Source organism: Mustela nigripes, chromosome X, assembly GCF_022355385.1.
Source record: "Mustela nigripes isolate SB6536 chromosome X, MUSNIG.SB6536, whole genome shotgun sequence".
Lineage (NCBI taxonomy): Eukaryota > Metazoa > Chordata > Mammalia > Carnivora > Mustelidae > Mustela > Mustela nigripes.
Genome location: NC_081575.1, coordinates 12323218 through 12345145, shown reverse-complemented (window position 1 = coordinate 12345145; position 21928 = coordinate 12323218). Strand labels below are relative to the sequence as shown.

At 44.6% G+C, this 21928-nt stretch overlaps 1 protein-coding gene and 1 long non-coding RNA gene across 2 annotated transcripts in view; one reads left to right on the top strand and one right to left on the bottom strand.

The window, feature by feature from the left end:
* The window catches only part of ATP11C (ATPase phospholipid transporting 11C), a 183926-nt gene extending 179864 nt beyond the window's left edge, over positions 1–4062 (bottom strand). The window contains exon 1 of the mRNA XM_059384662.1: positions 3845–4062. Within this exon, the coding sequence (XP_059240645.1) occupies positions 3845–3871 (27 nt within the window). The 5' untranslated portion in view covers positions 3872–4062. The remainder of the gene's footprint in view (positions 1–3844) is intronic.
* A 1618-nt stretch (positions 4063–5680) lies between these two features.
* On the top strand, positions 5681–12873 carry LOC132007533 (uncharacterized). The gene is made up of 3 exons (XR_009401387.1): positions 5681–5705; positions 9715–9869; positions 12708–12873. It is a non-coding gene; the product is annotated as an uncharacterized LOC132007533 (long non-coding RNA).
* Positions 12874–21928: the final 9055 nt, after the last annotated feature.

The window sequence follows — 21928 nt, the reverse complement described above, 5'->3', positions numbered from 1 at the left end:
TATTGCTTCACTGTTGCCTTGCCTTGGACTCAAAGTAATAAATTAGCTACTGATATCATTATTTTTAATATTTTTGGTCTGATTCTGAATTTTCATTCCACCTTACACACTCTAATTGCTTTCCAGTCCTGCGCTTCTTTGATCCGACGACATTTTCTGTGATATTACTATATGCTGTATGTTTCATGGAACCAAAGCAGTTTGAGAGCTTCTACAATCAAGAGACAAATGTTTTCCAGTATTTCACACTCACAATTTAAGCTTTCATTTATCAATGACCTAGAAATCCATGACTGTTTAATCACTCTGATAAGCTAAATTGACAGTATCTACTGGCCAACTCCCCTGAATCTACTTATCAAGGAATGTATTATTTTGAATCTTTAGCATGAAATATAATGTCAAAAAGGTCTGAGGTTGGGCGCCTGGCTGGCTCAGTTGGTGGGGCATGCGACAGTTGATCTTGGGAATTGTGAGTTGGAGCCCCACGTTGGGTGTGAAAACTCTGTAAAAATAACATCTTTTAAAAATGGGGGTGGTTAACTCTTGTTATTTCAACTCTCATTAAGCCTTTAAACCCATGTGAAAATGCTACTGTAATCGTAGGAATTTTATGAAAAGCAAAAGGATAACATCAAAGTCCCTGACCCCCTAAGTCTCAACTAGTCCAGACTTCCAATTAGAAATGTCTTTAAAGGAAATAAGTTGTAGAGACAAAGCTACTATTTTTTATTTATTATATTTATGGAAAATGGAGATACCGACTGGGAACAGATGGCATTCTTTTTTTTTTTTAAATGTAATTTATTTTTATTCATTTCTTTCCATCTTTGTTTTTATTTTTTTATTTTTTTTTAAGATTTTATTTATTTATTTGTCAGAGAGAGAGAGAGCGAGCACAGGCAGACAGAGTGGAAGGCAGAGTCAGAGGGAGAAGCAGGCTCCCTGCGGAGCAAGGAGCCTGATGTGGGACTCGATCCCAGGACGCTGGGATCATGACCTGAGCCGAAGGCAGCTGCTTAACCAACTGAGCCACCCAGGCGTCCCTGCAGATGGCACTCTTATAATACTCAGATACCCAACTCTTAAATCTTTTAAGACACCCCCTCCATGCCTAAACCCTAAGATCCCACACCAAATCCACCAAATTTCTACCTTGAAACTGTCAAAAGGAAAGTCATAATTCATCAGGGAAAAAAAGAAGTCAATTATGAATGGCAATGAAGTCAAGGCCATATCTTTAAGAAATACAATGAAGTGCTATTTCTTTTAGCTTGAAATTGGAGAACCTGAGGAAATAAATGGTATTTTTAAGACGATTCAGCAAACACTACTGAGCCACAGAAGATGACGCTAACTCCCAAGAGGTATTTACTTCCCACCTCAGGTTTAAAATGTAAAGCCCTATGGCAACATGTATCTAGTTTTCAGTGACCAACAACTACAATCAACGCAACTGTAATTTGTCATGTTCAAAGTCAATTTTAGACACGGACAGGTAACACACAGAAAACCGCTTAATTCTGAAACAAATTCACAGCCCCACTTCTGAAATATGAAAGCCATCATAAGACAGCACACAACCTGGACCACATCCACATTGCTGTGAAAGTCTCAAAGTCCAACCTGAATTCTTGAATTGTAGCCTTCTGGTGGTTTAAATAGGAGTGCTCGTCAAATAATCTCTACCAGGCAAAAGCCGAGGCCAGTGCAGACTTAGTGATCTAGGGGAGATAAAATTTGCCCCCTTCCCCAATTCTGAAGTCATTCTTTAGGGGAGTATTCAATAGCATATTTCAAATCCAATCCAATGGTTTGCAGATTAATTCCTTGCCCTAGGCCTACAGCTCAGATACAACTCCTGAGAAGCTTCCAGCTTCCCAAGACTTACCATAGTCATGGTTGCGCAGGAAAATGTGAGCAGTCGGGTATTTCAGGCGAACAACGAGGTCAAAGCTCATTTCAGTGTGAGCGTTAAGTGATTCTCTGCAGAGATCTTGGTCGGGGATGCAAAGTACTGGCCTCAAACCTGCAGGCCGGCTCCTCGCAACTGCTGCAAATTCTACTGCATGCCCTCGCCTCCTGGGCCAGCCCTGCTTAAAGACCAGACTCCCAACGATGCAGATCACTCTCAGCGAAAGAAAAGCCAAGGGGGCTTTGAGACCAATACTGGGGTAGTATGCTCTCAAATGCTCAAATCCTTAAAAAAAGAACTGGGGATGTCAGCATCTCAATTTTAAGATAATTCATCATGAACCAGAGTCCAGTTGGTTTCGACTATTCGGGTGCCCTGGGAAAAGATTATCCTTCTCCAATTATTACAATTAGCTCTATTTGTCACCTTTCCCTTTTCGTCAGCCCCAAACAACACTCCGGGATCACAAGAATCTATGTGAAATAGAACTATGAAGTACAATGCTTTTTTACCCTCTCAGGCTAAATGTGGGAAACCAATTTTAGTTACTTGCTTTGGCAAAGCATCCAGTACAAGTCAATTCGTACAGATTTCAAGATTCTTGATATGTACAACCTCTTTTGCTCTGTGCCACATGTAATCTCCAATTTCATAAGACAGGTTTCTGGGTGAGGTAAACATTTAGAAAAACATTAACATAGCGCTACTGTGATAATACCCTCAAAAGGGATGTGCAATGATTTCTTTTAGCCAGGGTTCATTTGTGAAAGTTTCAAATGCAGAAAAAATTGAGAGCAAATTCATCCGACGCCTGAAAAATGTCAGCAATGCTTTGATAAGGAATAATCACACGAAAAGGGCGAAATCGACAAGTTCTCAAACATATATTTTAATGGGGATGGGTGAGAGCGCACAGCACTGAACCATTTTTCTGAACGACTGAAAAATCAAAATTTACAGATGAGCCCTTTCCCTCACATCACTGGCAGAAATAAAATCCTATTCCCGCCACCTCATCTTGCAATTAAGGAAGTTACTACAAATAGCAGCACAGAAGTAAATGGTCCCGGCTTTGCTCCATTCTTAATGTACTCTCTAGGAGTAAACAGGTTACTCAAAAAAGTCAGTAGCTAGAAATCGCTTTTCCCTAATGCCAAACTCCCACGGAAATGCAGTTCCCCTTTTCTGGGGATCTGCAAGCGAGTAAACGTGGACTGAGAAATGAAGTCGGAGCCTGCCTTTTCTCAACGGGCTCGGTGCACCGGGCGTTCGGTGCTCGGTGAGGTTTCAAACGCCGCGGTGCAGCCTCCTCGCGGTCTCCACATTCACCCAGCCCACCCTGACAACTGTCTTCGCTTTTATTATACCCTAAAGGTGAGCTTCTTAGGCGGGGTCTCCAAAGTTTGCTCGGCCTCCGGTCAGCGGACCCCCGGCCGGCCGATCCCCGGGCAACGCCGGGTCCTGCCCTCGCCTCCAGCTCTCTCACTCCCCAGGTCTTTTTTTGGGACACAGTGACAGGTCTAGGTTTACCTCCATGTGCTCGTGGCAGAGGAAACAAAAGAAAGCAACCTCCCTGGTAATAAAACGCCATCTTCGGCTAATTGGCAAACCGAGGGGCGCCTGGACCGGTCCCCCCACGAATCCCACCACCATCCGGGTGGAGGGCGGCCCCCCGTCGGAGACAGAGTTTGCTACACCCCGGGAAGCTCTGGTTACATTGTCCGGGGGGAGGGGGGAGACTCCGGGAGCCCTACCTGCCTCCCCACCCCGGCCGCCCGGGCAACGTGGTTCAGTGAAAAATCTAAAAGAGGGCGGTGGTGGTGGCTCCCAGGGATGCAACGATCCCTTCAGAAGACTGCTCCGGGGGACCCAGCGAAGGGCTGGCGAGCAAGCAAACCGCACGCGTGGAGCCGCAGCGAGTGTACTTACAAAACGATTAAAGCTCCGGCGGAACATCGCGACGAAGGCTGCCGGGCGCCGAGCTGGGCTCTACTGGGCGGTCTGGGAAGGTCCCGTCCACAAAACACACTGCGGCGTGGGCCGGCGGCGTGAAGCTGTCGGCGAGGCGGGCGGCCCCGCCACCGCCTGCCCTCCTAGGCTCTCCGCGCTTCCCCCGTCCCCCAGCCGCCCGCGCCCTCGCGCCCTGGCGCCCGCGGCCGCCCCCCCCCCCAGCCCCGCTCCCGCCCCGCCTCACTCACAGCCCGCCCCCGGCCCGCCCGTCCCGGGGGCGGCGGCCCCGCCGCTCCCCCTGGTCTGGCCCCAGCACCGCCGCCCCGCCGCTCCCGCCGCAGCCCGCCGAGAAGGCGAGCCTGGCGCGCGGGGGAGGGAAGGCGGAGGAGCACTAGGCTCCACCCGCGGGGAGGGGGGCGCCCCAATCTCTCCGCCTGCGCCGGGCTCGGCACCCCGCTGTCTGCACTCTTCCCCGGCGCAGCGCCACCGCCCGCCCTCCCTCCCCGCCGGCCTCGGCAGCTTAGCCCGCGTGCTTCCGCCCCACTTGGGGCACGGGGGACCCTCCCGGGGCACCCCGCGCCTCACCGCTCCTCAGCCCCACACTACTCCCTTGCCCCGGCCCTAACTCGCCCGCGGCACCGCTTCGCTCGCAGCCCTTTCTGGGTCCGCGGCGGCCGCTCCGCCCCGCGCTTTCGTCCCGCACCGGGGCTGGGGAGCCACGGTGCAGTCCGCCGGCCCGCTCCGAGCACGCGAGGCAGCCCGGCTCCCCGCTCCGTGGCGGGGAGGAGTGGGGACAGGCAGGGCACTGTGGAGACCCCAGCGCGCGGGGTGGGGGGGGGGCGGAGCGGGGGGATTAGTTATGAAAGCCGCCCCCTCCTCATCTGCAAAGGCGCGGGTCTCCTACTACCCTCGCTTCGCTCCGCGCCCACCTACGCGGCTTTCCCTCCTCCAGTTCCTCCTCTCGTCCTGCCTCCCCACCTAAGCCGTCTTACTTCCACTTTCTCTATGAGGTTGTAAAGTCAGGCTTTGTGTCGCTGCTGCTGCGCAGCGGGGCGGGATTTCCCTGCCGCCCCCCCAACCCCAAACCCCCCCCCCTTGGCCCCCTCCCCCGCGCACCTCCCAGAGCATCCTGGGAGTCGTAGTCCAACCGTGCCCCCGTTCTGCCTCGTACTGCGGGCTGGGAGCTCCCCCACTCGCCCGGACGGGGTTTGCCCGGAGGAAGCGGCTGAGACCGCTGGGCCAAACGGCGATTCTCGGCACCGGCTGGATGAGGTGGCCCGGAGTGTTCGGTAAAGTCCCGCGGTGAGAACTGTGAGGAGAATAAATGAGGCAAAGCCCTGAATGCCGGGAGCCTTCCCTGGGTCTCGCCATGTATGCTCCAGGAAACCCTCTCCACGCTCAGCTCCTAGTTTAGAGCTGGAATTTGTGAAACTTCAAAAAATTAAATATAAAACCCGAATCTAGAATGTGCCAGGAGACCGGGCACCCCAACCCCCACCTCAGCCGGTTTGCGCCGCCCCGCCGGCTTGCCCCGAGGCTGTCTGAGAAGAACTTTCCGATTCCTCTGTGGGAGTGAAGAGGAAACGAGTAGAGAGGGGACGTGCACACGAGCCTCCGGCCGCGCCACATTCTCCTGCCACTTTCGAGCTGGGGACAGGGTCCAGCTACACCACAGGCCTCCCCCCGGGTCGTGAAGGGCCTTTGCTGCTGGGCACGGGCGCTTCTTTTCCTCGCTGGAGCTTACATTCATTTCAACAAAGCTTTACTGGGCATTTCCTTTGCAGCAGGCACTGGGCGAGGGGCTGGACACGGCGACTTCTTCAAAGACCTCCCCGACAAGGTGGCTGCAGTCCAGTGGGGGCCGGGAGAGGTAGCGACAGGCAGAAACCCACGTTGGAAAGTAATGGCTGCGAGTAGAGGCTCCAGGGGTTGGGGGGAAATTCAGCAGAGCCATATGGCATTTGAAAAGAGGCTGGAGAAGCTTCCCTGGAAGCTCTGGAGCTCGAACTCGACCTTGCGACGTGGGAAGGTTGTAGAGGGTGTGGGACCGAAGGAGCCCAGGGGGCCAAGTCCAGGCCGAGGGCGCAGTAAGCGGTAAGAAGGCGCAGTGCAAGTTAAGAAAAAGAACACACGGTCCTGGCGGACGCCCGGGGTGTGTGGGTGGAGCGGCCCAAAAGAATATTAAGATCTTCAGAAACACCCTAGGAAGTTCGAACTTGATTCTGTGAGCAATGAGTAGCCCATCCCCAACCAAGTGCCAAGGCAGGAGTCTTAAGGTATGTTACCAAATAGTCTTAATTGCCAAGGAGCAGTACGATTGGAAACATTTCCCAATTCTTTCCCGATTATGGTTCCTTCTGTGTGTTCACACTTGAGGCTATATCTAATGATTGTTAAGATTTTAGGTTAGATATATACTAACCAGATAGTAGGATATTTTATTTTATTGGCAAAATGGATCTAAGGTTTTGTTCTCTGCTATTTCAAAGATTTATTTTCGAAGAGTTTATTTTCTGGCTTTACTTTATTGAACACAGCAACTAATATTTAATTCACTAATTATTTGTTGAACACCTACTATGTGGCAGGCACTGTTCTAGACACTGGAATTTGGAGGTGGAAGCAGTGATTATCATTTGTTCTAGGAATAAGTCTAGAATTCTTATCAATAAAATACACACTTATCAATAAAATAGGTGATAGAAAATGAATTTAGACCTTGGAGATGCAAGTACTTACTAGTAAGTAATAAGTAATATCTTTCCATTTTAAAAAAGGAAAAATGTACTTGCAGATTCAAACAGATCAACTTTAATTTTTTTTCCTTTTTTTTTTAAGGTTTTATTTATTTATTTGACAGAGAGAGAGATACAGAGACAGAGATCACAAGCAGGCAGAGAGGCAGGCAGAGGCAGAGAGAGAAGCAGGCTCCCCGCTGAGCAAGGAGCCCGATGTAGGGCTCCATCCCAGGACCCTGATCATGACCTGAGCTGAAGGCAGCAGCTTAACCCACTGAGCCACCCAGGCGCCCCTTTTTTTCCTTTTTTTAAGAAATCTCTCTACCCAGTGTTGTGGCGGGAGGGTTCAGATTCACGCCCCAGAGATCAAGAGTCCCATGCTCTGCTGGCTGAGCCAGCCAGGTGTTGTCCAGCTTAAAAGCAAGGTATTTAGGATCCCCCAAGATATAGCAATATAACAGATTTTCATTTGTTATTATAATTCTGATATAATTCTGATAATGTCCTAATTATTTCCTCACAACACCTATACTCATGGGTCCAGACTGATTTGCTTGACTATAAAAATGCAATACACAAATCAAAATGTACTCAGCAAAACACGAAATTGATGCAAGGTAACTTTTTCCCATATCCAAACCCAACGTGCAATTAAAGTTACTACTCCATAAGCACCCTTTAGAATTCCTTTCCTTTCCTTTGTGAGCTTCTTTAAGACATGAAGAAATTATTTTTCTTCTTTTCAGTACCTCTTCACAGTTTCCAAAGAAAACCTAGGTGTTGTAGAAAGCTGTTGTCAATGACTATGAAAAGCAAACCCATCAGCCAGCATTTTTCATTTGGCCAACTGCATAAACAGAACTGCAAAAACTAACTTCCTCTTGCCTAAACTGTCAGAAGCCGTGGTATATTAACACCAACTCTTGTGGTGTATCAGCTGACTGCAGCAGAAGCCCCAGTCTCCTGCAGGCAGGAATCCTGAGGAAGCAGTCTTGCGTCCTTATTACCGTCTTGACTACATATACTGCTTACTGTCAGAAAAAGGGAAAGTGTTCTTCCTCCACCATTTCAATTCCGCTGGCCCATTTCCGTGCAAGCCCCGCAGAAGCCCTTCTCTATTGCTTCTCTTACTCTTTCCAACCTTCTACCTCAACCCCTCAGAAATCTCACCATGGCAAATGGACAGAACAAACACGAGGCCACAGGATGCAGTCCGCACTTGGGAAGGAGGGGAGCAGACAGCTTCTGGGATCAGTCAGTTGATCAGCAATTCAAAGACCCATCAGGAAGGGGAATAACAAAAAGCAGAACACTTTTGACATCTAATACTAAAAAATGAAAAAAAAAAAAGAAAAAAAAAGTGAAGCTGTTATATCAGCATCTAAATCACTGGCATCAGCAAGTTAAGAAATTAACTATCTGCTGAGCTTTCAAACTTACTTCATAAGACTACCTTTTGCCCATTTGAAATTTCTTTCTGTCCTCCAAGTCTGGCTCTAACACTTACTTAAAACTGATTTTATCCATATCTTCCTAATTATTGGCTCTCTCCAATCCATTCTGCACACTGCAACCCCAGAGATCTTTGGAAGACAGATCAAATCACTCCCCCGCTAATGACTTCTCAGTAGCTTCTCATCGCTCTTAGGATAAGTCCCAGATCTTGTCTTAGCATCACCTACAAGGCCCTGAGTACCCTGACCCCTGCCTTGTCTCTAGCATAAAGGTGGGCCTACTCTCCCTCTCAGTCACCAAGCTCCACCCCACCGGCCCCCTTTCCTCCCTTGAGTTTCCAAAGCTTCTTTCCCCTGACAGCTTCTGCACACGCAGCCATCTCCACTGGAATGCTTTCATGGACTTTGCTATCCATCCTTCAGATCTCAGCTTAAATGTCACTTTGTCAGATAAGATCAGGGCTCCCTGTTGTCGTGCTCCAAATAGCCCGTATTAATTACATTGAGGCCACTGACGAATGATGTTAGTAATCACGGAGAACAGCAGAAGTCCAAAGGGACTGTAGATGATCTAATGTTGTTTTGCTTTTCAAAATGGGGAAGTAGGTGTATTCTAATAATCATAATACCAAAAGCATGCAAGTCAGAACTCTATTAAAAAGATACCAAAGGGGGTGCCTGGGTGGCTCAGTAGGTTAAAGCCTCTGCCTTCGGCTAAGGTCATGATCTCAGGGTCCTTGGATTGAGCCCCATACGGACTCTCTGCTCGGCAGGGAACCTGCTTCCCCCGATCCCACCGCCTGTCTCTCTGCCTACTTGTGATCTCTGCCTGTCAAATAAATAAATAAAATCTTTAAAAAAAAAAAAAAAGATACCAAAGGCTGGCAATTCACAGACCTGTACCCCTGGGGCTAATAATACATTATATATTTATTAAAAAATGTATTAAAAAAAAGATACCAAAGGCATGCAAGCTAGAACTCTATTAAAAGGATGGGGTATTTTAGTACAATGGAAGAGAAGAGGCAATCTCTAGGAATCACAATGAATTCACTGAGATACAGTTTGGCCTTTAAAATTCTGAGAAAATGATTTCTAATTCAGAATTCTACATCCTCCCAAACTATATTGGGAAGATAGAGGCTAGAGACAGAAGATAATATGGTATAAGAAGCGTAAATCTGAGTGCTATGAAATGTGTAAGCCTGATGATTCACAGACTTGTACCCCTGGGGCAAATAATACATTATATGTTAATTTTAAAAAGATGTTCAAAATAGAAAAAGAAAAAAAAGGAAGAGTAAATCCATCTTCCATAATAAGTTACTAAGTCCAAATATATCGGTATAGGGGTGCCTGGGTGGCCCAGTGGGTTAAAGCCTTTGACTTCCGCTTAGGTCATGATCCCAGGGTCATGGGAGGCTCTCTGCTCAGCAGGGAGCCCACTTCCCCCTCTCTCTCTCTCTGCCTGCCTCTCAGCCTACTTGTGACCTCTATCTGTCAAATAAATAAATAAAATCTTTAAAAAAATATATCAGTATCATTAAATTATTTAGAAATAAGGAGGTAAGCACCAGAAGAAACAGTTAAAATAAAGTACTTGCCTCTAGATGCATAGATTGAGAATGAAAAAGACTTCCGTGTTTTCTCTTTGTAGGTTCTATAACTAACTTTTAAACTATGAGCATACATTATTTTCATAAAAATAAAAAGTTTGAAAATGCAAATAACATTTGGACGTGCAGACAGGAAGTAGAAGACTATTCTAAGATAAATGGCAGAAATGTGGAGGTGAAAATCTTCCAGTAAATGGTAAGTAGACCTGACTAGAATGTACATTCCATCCTCTGAGAGAGTAGACCAAGAAAGAGGAATTCATGAGATCCAGAAAATGGGATAAACATAACAGAGAGGCGAAGGGAATTCCCAATATGATAATGAAAGGAAGTTTGAGGGGCGCCTGGGTGACTCAGTCGGTTAGGTGGCTGCCTTCTGCTCAGGTCATAATCCCAGGATTCTGGGATCTAGCCCCACATCAGGCTCCCTGCTGAGCGGAGAGCCTGTTTCTCCCTGCCTGCTGCTCTGCCTACTTGTGCTCTCTGTCAAATAAATAAATAAAATCTTAAAAAAAAAAAAAGAAAAAGGAAGAAAGTTTGGGGTAGACAGCTGTGTGGCGTACCCAGGGAGCAGCCAGGCTAGTGGAGAGGGGGAAGATAGAGGGATACAGGAGGGTTGTCTATAGAGAAAAAATTTTTGAAAATTAACTGATAGATTACTTGATGTGTTTGACCATGTGCAGAGTAGTATTCAGAAAGGTTTTACAGTTGTATGGGAAATTAGTGAAGAATTGTGATTGATACCTAGAAAATAAAGCCAACTAGGAAAAACCAAGGCAGTTTATAACTCCAGAGAAAGTTGAAAGTTGCACAAAAAAGTAAATGAGTCATGATAAAATGCTACTTGGCCCCAAAGTGAAAGACATTCACATAGCCATAACAATGAAAACGTCTTACTGATTTACCAAATCTTTTGTAGGATGAAGGGAACACAAGTTAGAAAAGGTGATGTTGTAAGAGGTCTAAATCTGCATCTTCCATAATAAGAAGAAAATAAGTACTATCTAAAAATTGAAAGATCAAGAAACAGCGTAAATACATTATATAGAAATACGGAAGTAAATGCTAGAAAAAATAGCTAAAATTATTCAGAGTAGCTGCTTTAGTAGTATAGATCAGAAGTGGGGAGAGAAGGAATAGGGGTTTGCTTTTTACTTTCTAAGTCTAATTAGTCTAACTTTATGAATGTGCATCACTTTCAAAAAAATAAAAATTAATAAAAAGAATAAATAGAATTTTGAATGGGTAGAAAGGAAAGAGAGCATTCTAGCTAAGAGAAACAGCAAAGATAGGAAGTAGTAAGTAGACATCCCTAGCATAGTGTGGGTTCACAATGGGGAGTAGTGAAAGATAATTTTAATAGCTATCATTTATTGAGTACTTGCTATGTGTCAGGTACTGTGCTAAGCACTTTATTCACATTATCTCATTTATTCTCACTAACCCCATATAGTTCCACTATTTTATTTATTTATTTATTTATTTATTTATTTATTTATTTATTTATTTTGTTTGTTTGACAGACAGAGATCACAAGTAGGCAGAGAGGCAGGCAAAGAGAGAGGTAGGGAAGCAGGCTCCCTGCTGAGCAGAGAGCCAGATGCGATGCGGGGCTGGATCCCAGGACCCTGGGATCATGACCTGAGCTGAAGGCAGAGGCTTTAACACACTGAGCCACCCAGGTGCCTCAACAAATCTGTACTCTTAAGCACCATAGTTTGAAGGTATAATTGACGACATTTGATCACTGATTTAATTTATGTGACAAAAAAAGACAAAAAAATAATTTATGGGACAAAGGAAAGAGGTGAATTCAAAATGACTCTGAGGAATTAAGGCTCTGTGAGTGGGAGAATGATGTTTATTCATTTTAACAACTGACTACATCAAGCAGCGGGAGGAAACCATAGCAGTAAATTCGAGCGATGTGATCCCTGTGTTATAGAACTTGCCATCAGTCATACGTAGGAGAATCATTTGTGGGAATATCAGTGGAGAAAATTTTTAGTTCCATTTTAACTACATTGAAGTAACAATAGAATGCTCAAAAATGTCCAGCATGCATGGAAAATGTGGTATTAGAGCTTGGTATAAGATGCTCTACACCTCGGAAATCTAACCGTGGTCAAGGGAAATCAGGACTAAGACAAGCTATTTCATTTAATGCTTCAGAAACCATGCATGAGCTTTAGGAGTGCACTTTCTATAGTAGTTGGGCCAGAAGCCAGATTGTAGCTTATAGGTGTAAACCATTCCTTCTCAAAGCTTGATGGTTTAAGAAGGAAAGACGATTGTACAATAAGTAGGAGGGCCATGAGGATAAGCAACTTTTTTTTTTCCAAATGAAAGGAGACCTATATATGTGTAAAAGCAGAGAAGAGAGCATTCTGTAGGAAGAAGCCAAAGATTTCAGAAAGAGAAGATAATTGAGGAAGCAGGGTGTGAAATGAGGCAAGGGCATGAGGCTCAGGTCTGAGGGGTGTGGAGGGACCCTTTTTCATCTAAAACAGTAAAGAAGCCTGAGAGGAGACCTCTTCTGGAGGAAATTAACAAGTCTTTTGGGTACTCAACAGGTCTATTTCCCCACTTTCTACTGTTTGAAATAATTGCAGATTGTACCATCCATCAGTCTTCCTGATCACTTAATTCAAATTTTATCTCACCCAGGCTAACATTTAGGTACTAAGACTCAGGCAGGATGCCATCAAAATCCATTAAAAATGGCTCTCTTCCCAGCAGGGATAGTGAGGCAAACTCCCCTTAACAATCAAATCCAACCTTGGATTAATTAATATCTCTGTTGGTGTCTGTTTTAAGTCATATAGTTCTTGCTGGCTCACTTTCTAGCATTTTTAATTTCATGTGGCACTCTTCAGCCAGTATTTAGCCTGTCCTACTTGAAAAAGGATTTGCCATTTTGGTTTCATTTATTTCTTGCCGCAGGATATGACTATCATACACCAACATACACAAAACACATAACAAACACAAGAGGGCAGGGCCATGCCTTATTTATCTGTATCCCTATTTCCAGAGAAGAGCATGACATGTTGTTGAAGCTCAAGAAATGCTGGCCAAGGAGTGAATGATAATCTGTGTGCTGTTCCCGGGAGAGCCCTGAACTGAGATCCAGAAGATGTCAATTCTGGTTGTTATCTAGAGCTTCCCTTGGACCAATCACATACGTCCTCTGGACCTTATTTTCTCCGTGGGAAGATGAAGGGATTGGGTGATTTATTAAATTACTTCTGACTTACGAATTTTACCTACCATTTTCAAGCTGATAAAATGTCAGGTTTCTAAGGGACACTGGATTGTTATTTGAAACTTCTTCTAAGTCTGTGGCTAACCCATTGGTCACTGCCTGTGAGTCAAAGCAGATCTGCACCTCAGGTCATCTCTCTTAGACATAATAGACAGCCAGATGTGCTACTCAAAGCTCTGTCCACTGGGAAGATTTCCCTACCCTGGTATCCTTTGGAGGGTACCCCAAGGTGGGGTGTAGCACTGCAGTCATCTATTTTTATTTTCAGATGGTGCCAGGCTGACTATGCAAAATTATGTGTAAACCAGGCTGATGTATTTCTTTTTGATCTTAAGTCATTTGGTTATAGATCACTTACCAGGAAGCCACAGGTATGGACTGAGGAAGGGGCAGCCGTGTGGCAGGAGGAGGTTCCATGGGAGTCTGGGCCACTGTGCGTGAAACTAACATGCCTTCGGGGCTGCTCAGGCTCTGTCACTGGCTGACCCCTAGACCTGATCTCTACTGCTCACCTGTGTCAAAACCTACAAAACTTTGTCCCATATTTTTCCTTAGGCTCTTCTTTCCAGCTTATCTTTTAACAAGAGACCCAAAGGGCATATCATCCTGTGGTGGAAACCAAAAATATCCCTCAAGCAAAAGCAACTGCCGGGACAAAAGGTTACCCGGACAGCCCAGACCACCCAGACCAGCTTGAACTCAACCCCCAACTCGTGCCTACACAGATGGACCATGGAGTGACCGACAGTTACCTTCAACTCATTATAATACTAAGATCTCAGCCCAGGGACGATCACAGCTTCATTTACATAACATACAATGTATGTCTAGGCACATTTCCTTAAGGTTCCTGTGCCACCTTATGCCCACCTCTGCATACGGTGACAAGGCTCCCCTATCTCAGTATTCATCCTAAGCCTAAATCAAAGGAACCCATCCACCCTTGTTCAGGGAGTCATGGCTATGGAAGTTACCCCCTGTGATCTCCTTATTTGCTGCAAATCAAGTTTCCCTTGTGCTACCACTCTACACTCTACCCCATGTAGTTTCTGACTCACCAAGGAGCAAACTCATATTAGTTCATTACTGCTCTATCCCACATATACACCTTCCACAGGATGATGGAATAGTTCTCAGCACACCTTCCTTTATGGGCAGACAGATTAGATGACACTGTTTGTTTGTGATGGGCAGCCTGTGCCTTTATCCTCACCTAACCAGGCATTCAGTCTCCCCCAGAAAACCATCAGTAAGCCAGGAGATTCTTCTCCAAAGGAGAGGTCCCAGCAAAAGAGGAAATCAGTTGAGGTGAGCAGGACAGACATCCCAACAGGTGTCTGCTAGGCTTTCTCAAACTCCCAAGCCCTTCATTTTCAAACTGCCTTTTCCTAGCCCCTACCTAAAGAACCCAGGGCTCTTCTGCAATCCTCCCTTTTGAATAGAAGAATGAGATCTGATAAACCTCTCCGGTCTCAGAATTTGGAGTCTTTGAATTGTGTTTAGATGTTTATAAAGAACCACAGGGAATGAGCAATGCTGAACCAAAGTAATGAGTCTATGGTGATTGGGATTCAAGTATCGATAGGTAAACTATTTGGGTGTGTAGCGAGGTTTCACTCACTCCCTGCTTTTGAGGTCATACCTTGTGACTGCCAGCTGCTCTGCCCAATACCTTCTTTTTTTTTTTTTTAAGATTTTATTTATTTATTTGACAGGCAGAGATCACAAGTAGGCAGAGAGAGAAAGAAAGGGAAGCAGGCTCCCCACTGAACAGAGAACCTGATGCAGGGCTCGATCCCAAGACCCTGGGATCATGACCTGAGATGAAGGCAGAGGCTTTAACCCACTGAACCACCCAGGTGCCCCTGCCCAATGCCTTCTTTATAGCTGTGGGCCACGTGTCCTTTCTGCCCCACTCAGCCTCCTTTTTGATATTCAGTACCTCCCTCTTACGCTACCCTCCTCATGCCACACTACCATGTCTGTGGTTTCTGAGAATCTTCCTAGCCAATTCTGAGTAGAAGAGAGAACACCCACCAGTTTCCAAAAAAAGACTAAATCCACCAAATAAATTAAGTACTTACACTGTGCATTTCATTAATATTCAAAGTCAAACTGCTTCTTTTTCTATGTGTGTACATACATATAGATTGGACAGAATCACCCAGGCAACCAGATAGAATATGGACTTCAAAGGAACAATGGTCTTGTCATTCTTCACAAGAAGTTAATTAGCTCCTCTCCTACAGATCACTTCTAAGACTGTGATTGGTAATGTCTCAACTCCTGCTCAGCTATAAAGTCACAATAATTAGCTCCTTTCTTTGGTAACTGTCATTTCGTGACTACTGGGCAATCTCCTATCATTAATGACTGTTTCACATTACCATGGGGCAGGCATACTTTTACTGACCCTCAGGCTTCCCTAGCACGTTTTAGCCAGGTCCAATCACTGTGAGGTGCCATCACACATCTTCCCCTCCCCAAACCCAACATGGTTATCCAAATGAAATACAGTGAAAGGAATAGAGAAATTGCAAAAGGGTTGATTGACCAACAAACCAAATATGTGTATATTTGTCAGGCAATAGTTTTCTTTTTAAGTGTTCACTAGATCATTATCTCCTTTGGGCTGCCTCCATTAATTATTTCTCAGTCTACCACAAGTTTGATGTTGCCTAAAGTGCAGGACTCTTGATAATTGCCCTGATTTACTCCAATTTAGGGATAGTGCTTCCTGGATGGTGTATTTGTAATAGGTACACCGTCCCTGACATCAGCAATTTTGTATTTAATAGAGAGACATGAGACCATTTCACTTTTTGGCAGTCTATGAAGTGCTGTATTTGTCAGCAGTGAGTCCCATTTCTGCCTCCACGCTGACCTTGGTTCTCGAGTTCAGCCAAGAGAGAATTCAGAGCCAAACTCTCAAGTAAACAAGAGTTTAATAGTAGTTAACAAGAAAGTACACTCTCAAGATGGGAGAGTGGGCAGGCGTAGGGGCTGTAATTGCACAGGGGCGGGGGGGTAGTCAGTGATGTCTTTTCTTTTTATATTTGCATAGGCTATGGGTCATAAGTTGGGTGGTCTCTGACTGAGGTTGCTTCCGGTCATCTAAGGGACTCCTCCTGCTGGTCTGGAGGGGGAGTTTTTCACCCTATAAGGTCCCTGTGGTGACGTCATGGCAGGCATCCCCCTTGAGGTTGGGGGGCTGGGAAGGTCAAAACTGTAATGTATTTTAATGAAGCTATAGGTTGCTGTAGGACAGTAGTGATGGAGAACAATGCATGCATATTCCCCACCCCCTGGTCTTTCCCTGTGGTTTGGAACTTGGTTTCTTCCCTTTTAATCAGTTGGAATGTATTTGTTCCCTGCTCATATCTAACTAACTGCCCACTCTATCATGTTAATATTAGTTGTTGTCATTAATTATTATTATTTAGTGGGAAAAGTCAATATCTTCTTTGGTTTAAACCAAAGTTGTCTCAGGAATATATGGTAATTTCCCTAATCAGCTTTTGTTCCTGGCCCAGATCATAAACAATATTCATGATCTCGAATGTACAGAGAATTTATTTATAGCCTTGACATACTTTTCCATGAACTGTTTAAATATCAACATAGTCCAAATGAAGCCTGCCAGGAAAATAAATGATTTATATTCATTTCTGTGGGTGACCTTCCATAGAAAGAAATTAAGGATTGCATAACTATAAAGAATAGATAGAAACAGACAAAAAAGTTCAATAAACTACTGTGATTATAGGTGATGAAATTACATATATTTGGGCTTTTCCTGTGTACCTTATATTTTCCTCATGTAGTCACACAATGACCTTTTGGCATATTTTAGAGGAAGATACATGCTTATTTCAATTTCTTCCTCAATTGCAGGGATGGCAAATATGTGGCACATATATTGTCACTCCCCATTCCCAAATTCAGAGCAGACAATGCTAGTCAATGTTGGTACTCCTTGTCACTGAACTTGGAACTAATCCCACGATCTTTTGCAATCCAGCCCTCTACACAGCTATGAGATCACCTGAGATGGAAGCCTTTTGTCATTCTAGTTCTAACCTTAAGAGTTCACACCGAGTCTTGGTTGAGGATCAGTGGTGACAAGGAGTACAAACTCATTCAAACCAGTTTAAGAAAGGGACATTTATTGTACAAATACAACAGATAATATTACAAATGTTGGACTGTGAAGAATAGCCAGGCCGTAGAGTGATGGAAACTAGAACTGGCGAGCAGAAACAGCTTGCTTGCTCTTTCTCTCAGTGACCACATGTCTCTCTTCTATGCTTCTCTGTCTCCTCTTTCTTTTGACTATCATCTTCATTTTTTTAAAAGATTTTATTTATTTATTTGACAGAGAGAGATCACAAGTAGGCAGAGAGGCAGGCAGAGAGAGAGAGAGGAGGAAGCAGGCTCCCTGCTGAGCAGAGAGCCCAACGTGGGACTCGATCCCAGGACCTGAGATCATGACCTGAACCGAAGGCAGTGGCTTAACCCACTGAGCCACCCAGGCACCCCGACTATCATCTTCTTTCTACCTAACATGCCTTCCTAGCCCCACTCTCCAGGTTACTTAATTCAAGCATCCACATAGTTCTCTCTCTAAAGTCTCTGTGTCTCTTACTGAAAGTCCTCAAGAAACCATATTTGATCACCAACTAAGTTATGGGCTTCTAGGAAGTAGCCAGTTTTTTGCCTTTGGTTCTTCAGGGTTGGGGGAGTGGAGGTTAGGGGAGTGGAATCACATTGTAGGAAAGGCTGTCCCTCTCAGAAGCTGTAAGTTCCTCCAGGTTAAACCTGAAGAAGTTGACAAATTGACTGTCTAAGCTGCTTACATATATTCTCCTAATTGTCCTCCCTGAGTAGAGTTGCCAGATAAAATACAGGATGCCCAATTAAATTTGAATTTCAGGTTAATTATGAATATTCTTTGACATACACATACCAAAAAATTATTCATTGCTTTTATGAAATTCACACTTAACTGGGAATCTGATTTTTAAATTTTTTAAAAGATTTTTATTATTTTTTTATTTTTTGACAGACAGATCACAAGTAGGCAGAGAGGCAGGCAGAGAGAGAGAGAGAGAGAGAGGAGGAAGCAGGCTCCCCGCCAAGCAGAGAGCCTGATGCGGGGCTGGATCCCAGGACCCTGGGATCATGACCTGAGCCACCCAGGCATCCTGGAATCTGACTTTTTTTTAAAGAAAAGATCTATTTATTTATTTTAGGCAGAGAAAGAGCATGAGTGGGAGGAGGTGCAGAGGACCAGCGGGAGAGAGAGAGAGCGAGAGAGAGAAGCAGACTCCCTGCGGAGCACGGAGCCTGCTACGGGGCTTGATGGGGGACTCCGTGCAGTCCTTCATCCCACAACCCTGAGATCATGAGCCAACCTGAAATCCAGAGTCAGCTGCTTAACCGACTGAGCCACCCAGGTGCCCCGGCATGCTGTATTTTTATTTGCTGTATCTGTCAATCCTATCCCAGAATCTTCCTCCTTTGGACTCACTCCTTGAGCTGGTACAGTGACATTTTTCCAGTTAGTCAATAGGTGTTACCTGGAGAGTGTGGGTAAAAATCCAAAACTAAAATACGTCTATTAGAGATTCACTGTAGCCCCAGCAATAGTGCAAGTTTAGAATTGTGCATGTTTTACCATTATTGGCTCTATATTTGAAGACTTGCAATTTTCTTTCATGTTGATTTTAGTAGAGTTGTTTTTTGTTTGTTTGTTTTTTTGTTTTTATTTTTTGGTTTTTTTGTGGAGGGGAGTGGACTATATCTTCCACAGAATAGAAGTGGGGAGCACCTGGGTGGCTTAGTTGGTTAAGCATCTAACTCCTGGCTTTGGTACGGGTCATGATCTCCGGGTTGGGGGTATCCAGCCTGTCCTTGGGCTCAGTGCTCTGCACTCAGCGAGGAGTCTGCTTGAGTTTCTCTCCCCTCTGCCGCTCCCCCCTCAAATAAATAAATAAATAAGATCGTTCATAAAAAAAGAATAGAAGCCGTTTGGGGGCTGAGTCTGACTAATGTTATTTCAATGTATATCACTCAGTAGGGTTTGGAGCATCATGAATATATAACAAAGGTCACAATTTCAAAAAATAACTTTCCTGGATGAGTTTCTTAAAAGAAGTTAAAGTGGCATTGACCAGGGCTTGTGGCTCTTGGGTAGGATTTGTTTCAGGTTTTCAGGACTACTGGTTCCTCTTCAATAACCAAATCAGAAACAATGTACTGAATACAGAGGACTGATTTAGTCCTTAGTACCTGGCTAAGACCCAGGAACCCAACACAGCCTGCCACTATGAGGTTGATCATACACGCCACTTAACACTTTCCACTTAGGAAGGGGGCCTCCAACTTGCTACTGGAACTGGAATCTTGGGGCCAACCTGTATATTCATGTATGGAGAGAATGTCTACTTGCCCAACCAGCACAGTAGATGAGAACCCCAGAGCTCTCTTACCAACCCAGTCAGAGGTTGCGCAAAGAGTGTAGCAAACATGAATCACCCTGCAAGGCACTGTTCTTATCAGCTCGTGACCTATTGCACGCTAACCTCTGAACAATCGAATTAATCCCTCCTTTTCTTACGGGGAGGGGTCAGTGCAATTGATGAGTGTAAAGGAAGCATTCCTCCTAAGTACTCCTCTCATATTTCTCTATTATTTGATTTTAACTATTTTGGGGGGCAATAGCAGTCTTTTTAAAAAAGATTTTATGTATTTATTTGTAAGAGAAAGCACGTGAGCAGGGGTCAGGGAGGGGCAGAGGGAGAGGAAAGAAGCAGACTGCCGCCTGAGTGGGGCTCAATCCCAGGACGCTGAGATCATAACCTAAGCCGAAAGCAGATGCTTAACGGATTGAGCCACCCAGGCGCCCCTAGGCAATAGCAGTCTTCACCAAGTATATTAGTTTCCTAGGACTGCCATAGCAAAGCACCACAAACTGGATGGCTGAAACATCAGAGATTTATCATCTCACAGTTCTAGAGGCTAGAAGTCTGAGATCAAGGTGTCAGTAGGGTCATACCTCCCCCTTAAGGCACTTAGGGAAGGATCTTTTCCGGGTCTCTCTCCCAGCTTCTCTTAGGTTCTTGGCTTGTAGCAGCATAACTCCAAACTTCACGTGGCATTCACCCTTGTCTGGGTCCCAAGTTTCCCCCTTTCCTAATAGCACCCGCAATATTGGATTAGGGACCCACTCTGCTCACCTCATCTTAACTAATTATGTATGCAATGACCTTATTTCCAAATAAAGCTACATTCTGAGATACTGGGGGTGAGGACTACGACGTATGAATCTGGTGGAGAGGCATAATTCAGCCTATAAGACCGTGTATCTCTTGCAGCACCTCCTGGATTTCTTTCTCTTATTTGAGTCCTTCCTACAAAGTGTTTCAGTGGGGAGGTTTGTGTGTCAGACCTTCTTAGGCCTTATGTTTGAATAAAACTTGATCCGTATTACCTTGGTACAACAGAGGTATACAACAAAATGTAAGCTTTAGAAAAAGGAACTAACAAAATCTGGCGTATATACAGGACCCATGGGATGTCACAGTCACACAGAAATATTTTTTCCCTCCCGTCCAGCATCGAGTACCTTCTTAATGAACAAGGGAGGTGTTCTTTGAGAGACTGGGTACAACATAAAAGTGGTTTAAAGCTCTAGAGCACCGTGAATCTCTATTTTATACATGTATTGTTTGGTGTGTGGGAACAGTAAATGAAACAAGTTGCTTGAATCCAAGTTTATTAGTTCAGACTGGTTTGCTGACAGTCTGCTAGCCTAGCAATTGTCATACGGATGCTAAAATAACTTACCCCCATCACTTCGATTTTTTAAATGGGTATATAATATGCTCATATTATTTCTTTTTTCTTTAAAGATTTTTTTAAATGTATGCATCTGAGAGACAGAGAACATGAGCCGGGGAAGGGGCAGAGGGAGAGAGAGGGAGAAGCAAACCCCCTGCTGAGCAGGGAGCCAAACATGGGGCAGGATCCTGACCCAAGCCGAAGGCTCACTCTCAGCCGGCTGAGCCAACCAGGCGCCCCTGCTCTTCTGACTTATAATAACCTCAAGAGGTCAGCACAGAAAGCTTCATTTTCAACAATTCCACTCTTTGTCATTGTTGTTCTTTCAACAAAGAGACTTGTTTACACAGCAGAGATATAGTCCTTTTGCCAACAGCTATCACCTTCAGAAGTTGACTGCCTTTATTGTTCATAATCTATAATATCTACCATCAGTTGTGTAGTACATTAGAATTTTAACTTTGCTGTGAATGCCTTTATGTTTATTTAGATGACCATGTGGAACTTAAAGGTGAGAAGCTCAGTTACATTCTTGTGTTCCAGTTTGTAGCCAAGCAATATAACATTGATTTTATTTTATTTATTTTTAATTTTTTTAAAGATTTTCTTCATTTTTTTAAAAAGATTTTATTTCTTTATTTGACAGAAATCACAAGTAGGCAGAGAGGCAGGCAGAGAGAGAGGAAGGGAAGCAGGCTCCCTGCTGAGCAGAGAGCCCGATGCGGGACTCGATGCCAGGACCCTGAGATCATGACCTGAGCCGAAGGCAGTGGCTTAACCCACTGAGCCACCCATGTGCCCAGATTTTCTTCATTTTTAAGTTATCTCCACACCCAGTGTGGGGCTTGAACTCATAACCGTGAGATCAAGAGTCACATACTCTATTGACCGAGCCAGCCACGGGGGCCTTGATTTTCTTATTTTGCAAAACGGCAGAGAGATACAGTCCACTCTTAATTATTATTACTAATTATTAATTATTAATCATTATTAATTATTACTCATTATTCCAGCCACACATCATAGGCCTTTGTTTCTTCTTTTACTCTTTGCAGTTACCTCCCTTTGGTTATTTCAATAAGTTATTTAAAATTAGTCTGTTTTGCCAGGAAAATAAGTAACTAAGGAAGAGATTAATGATAGAGAAT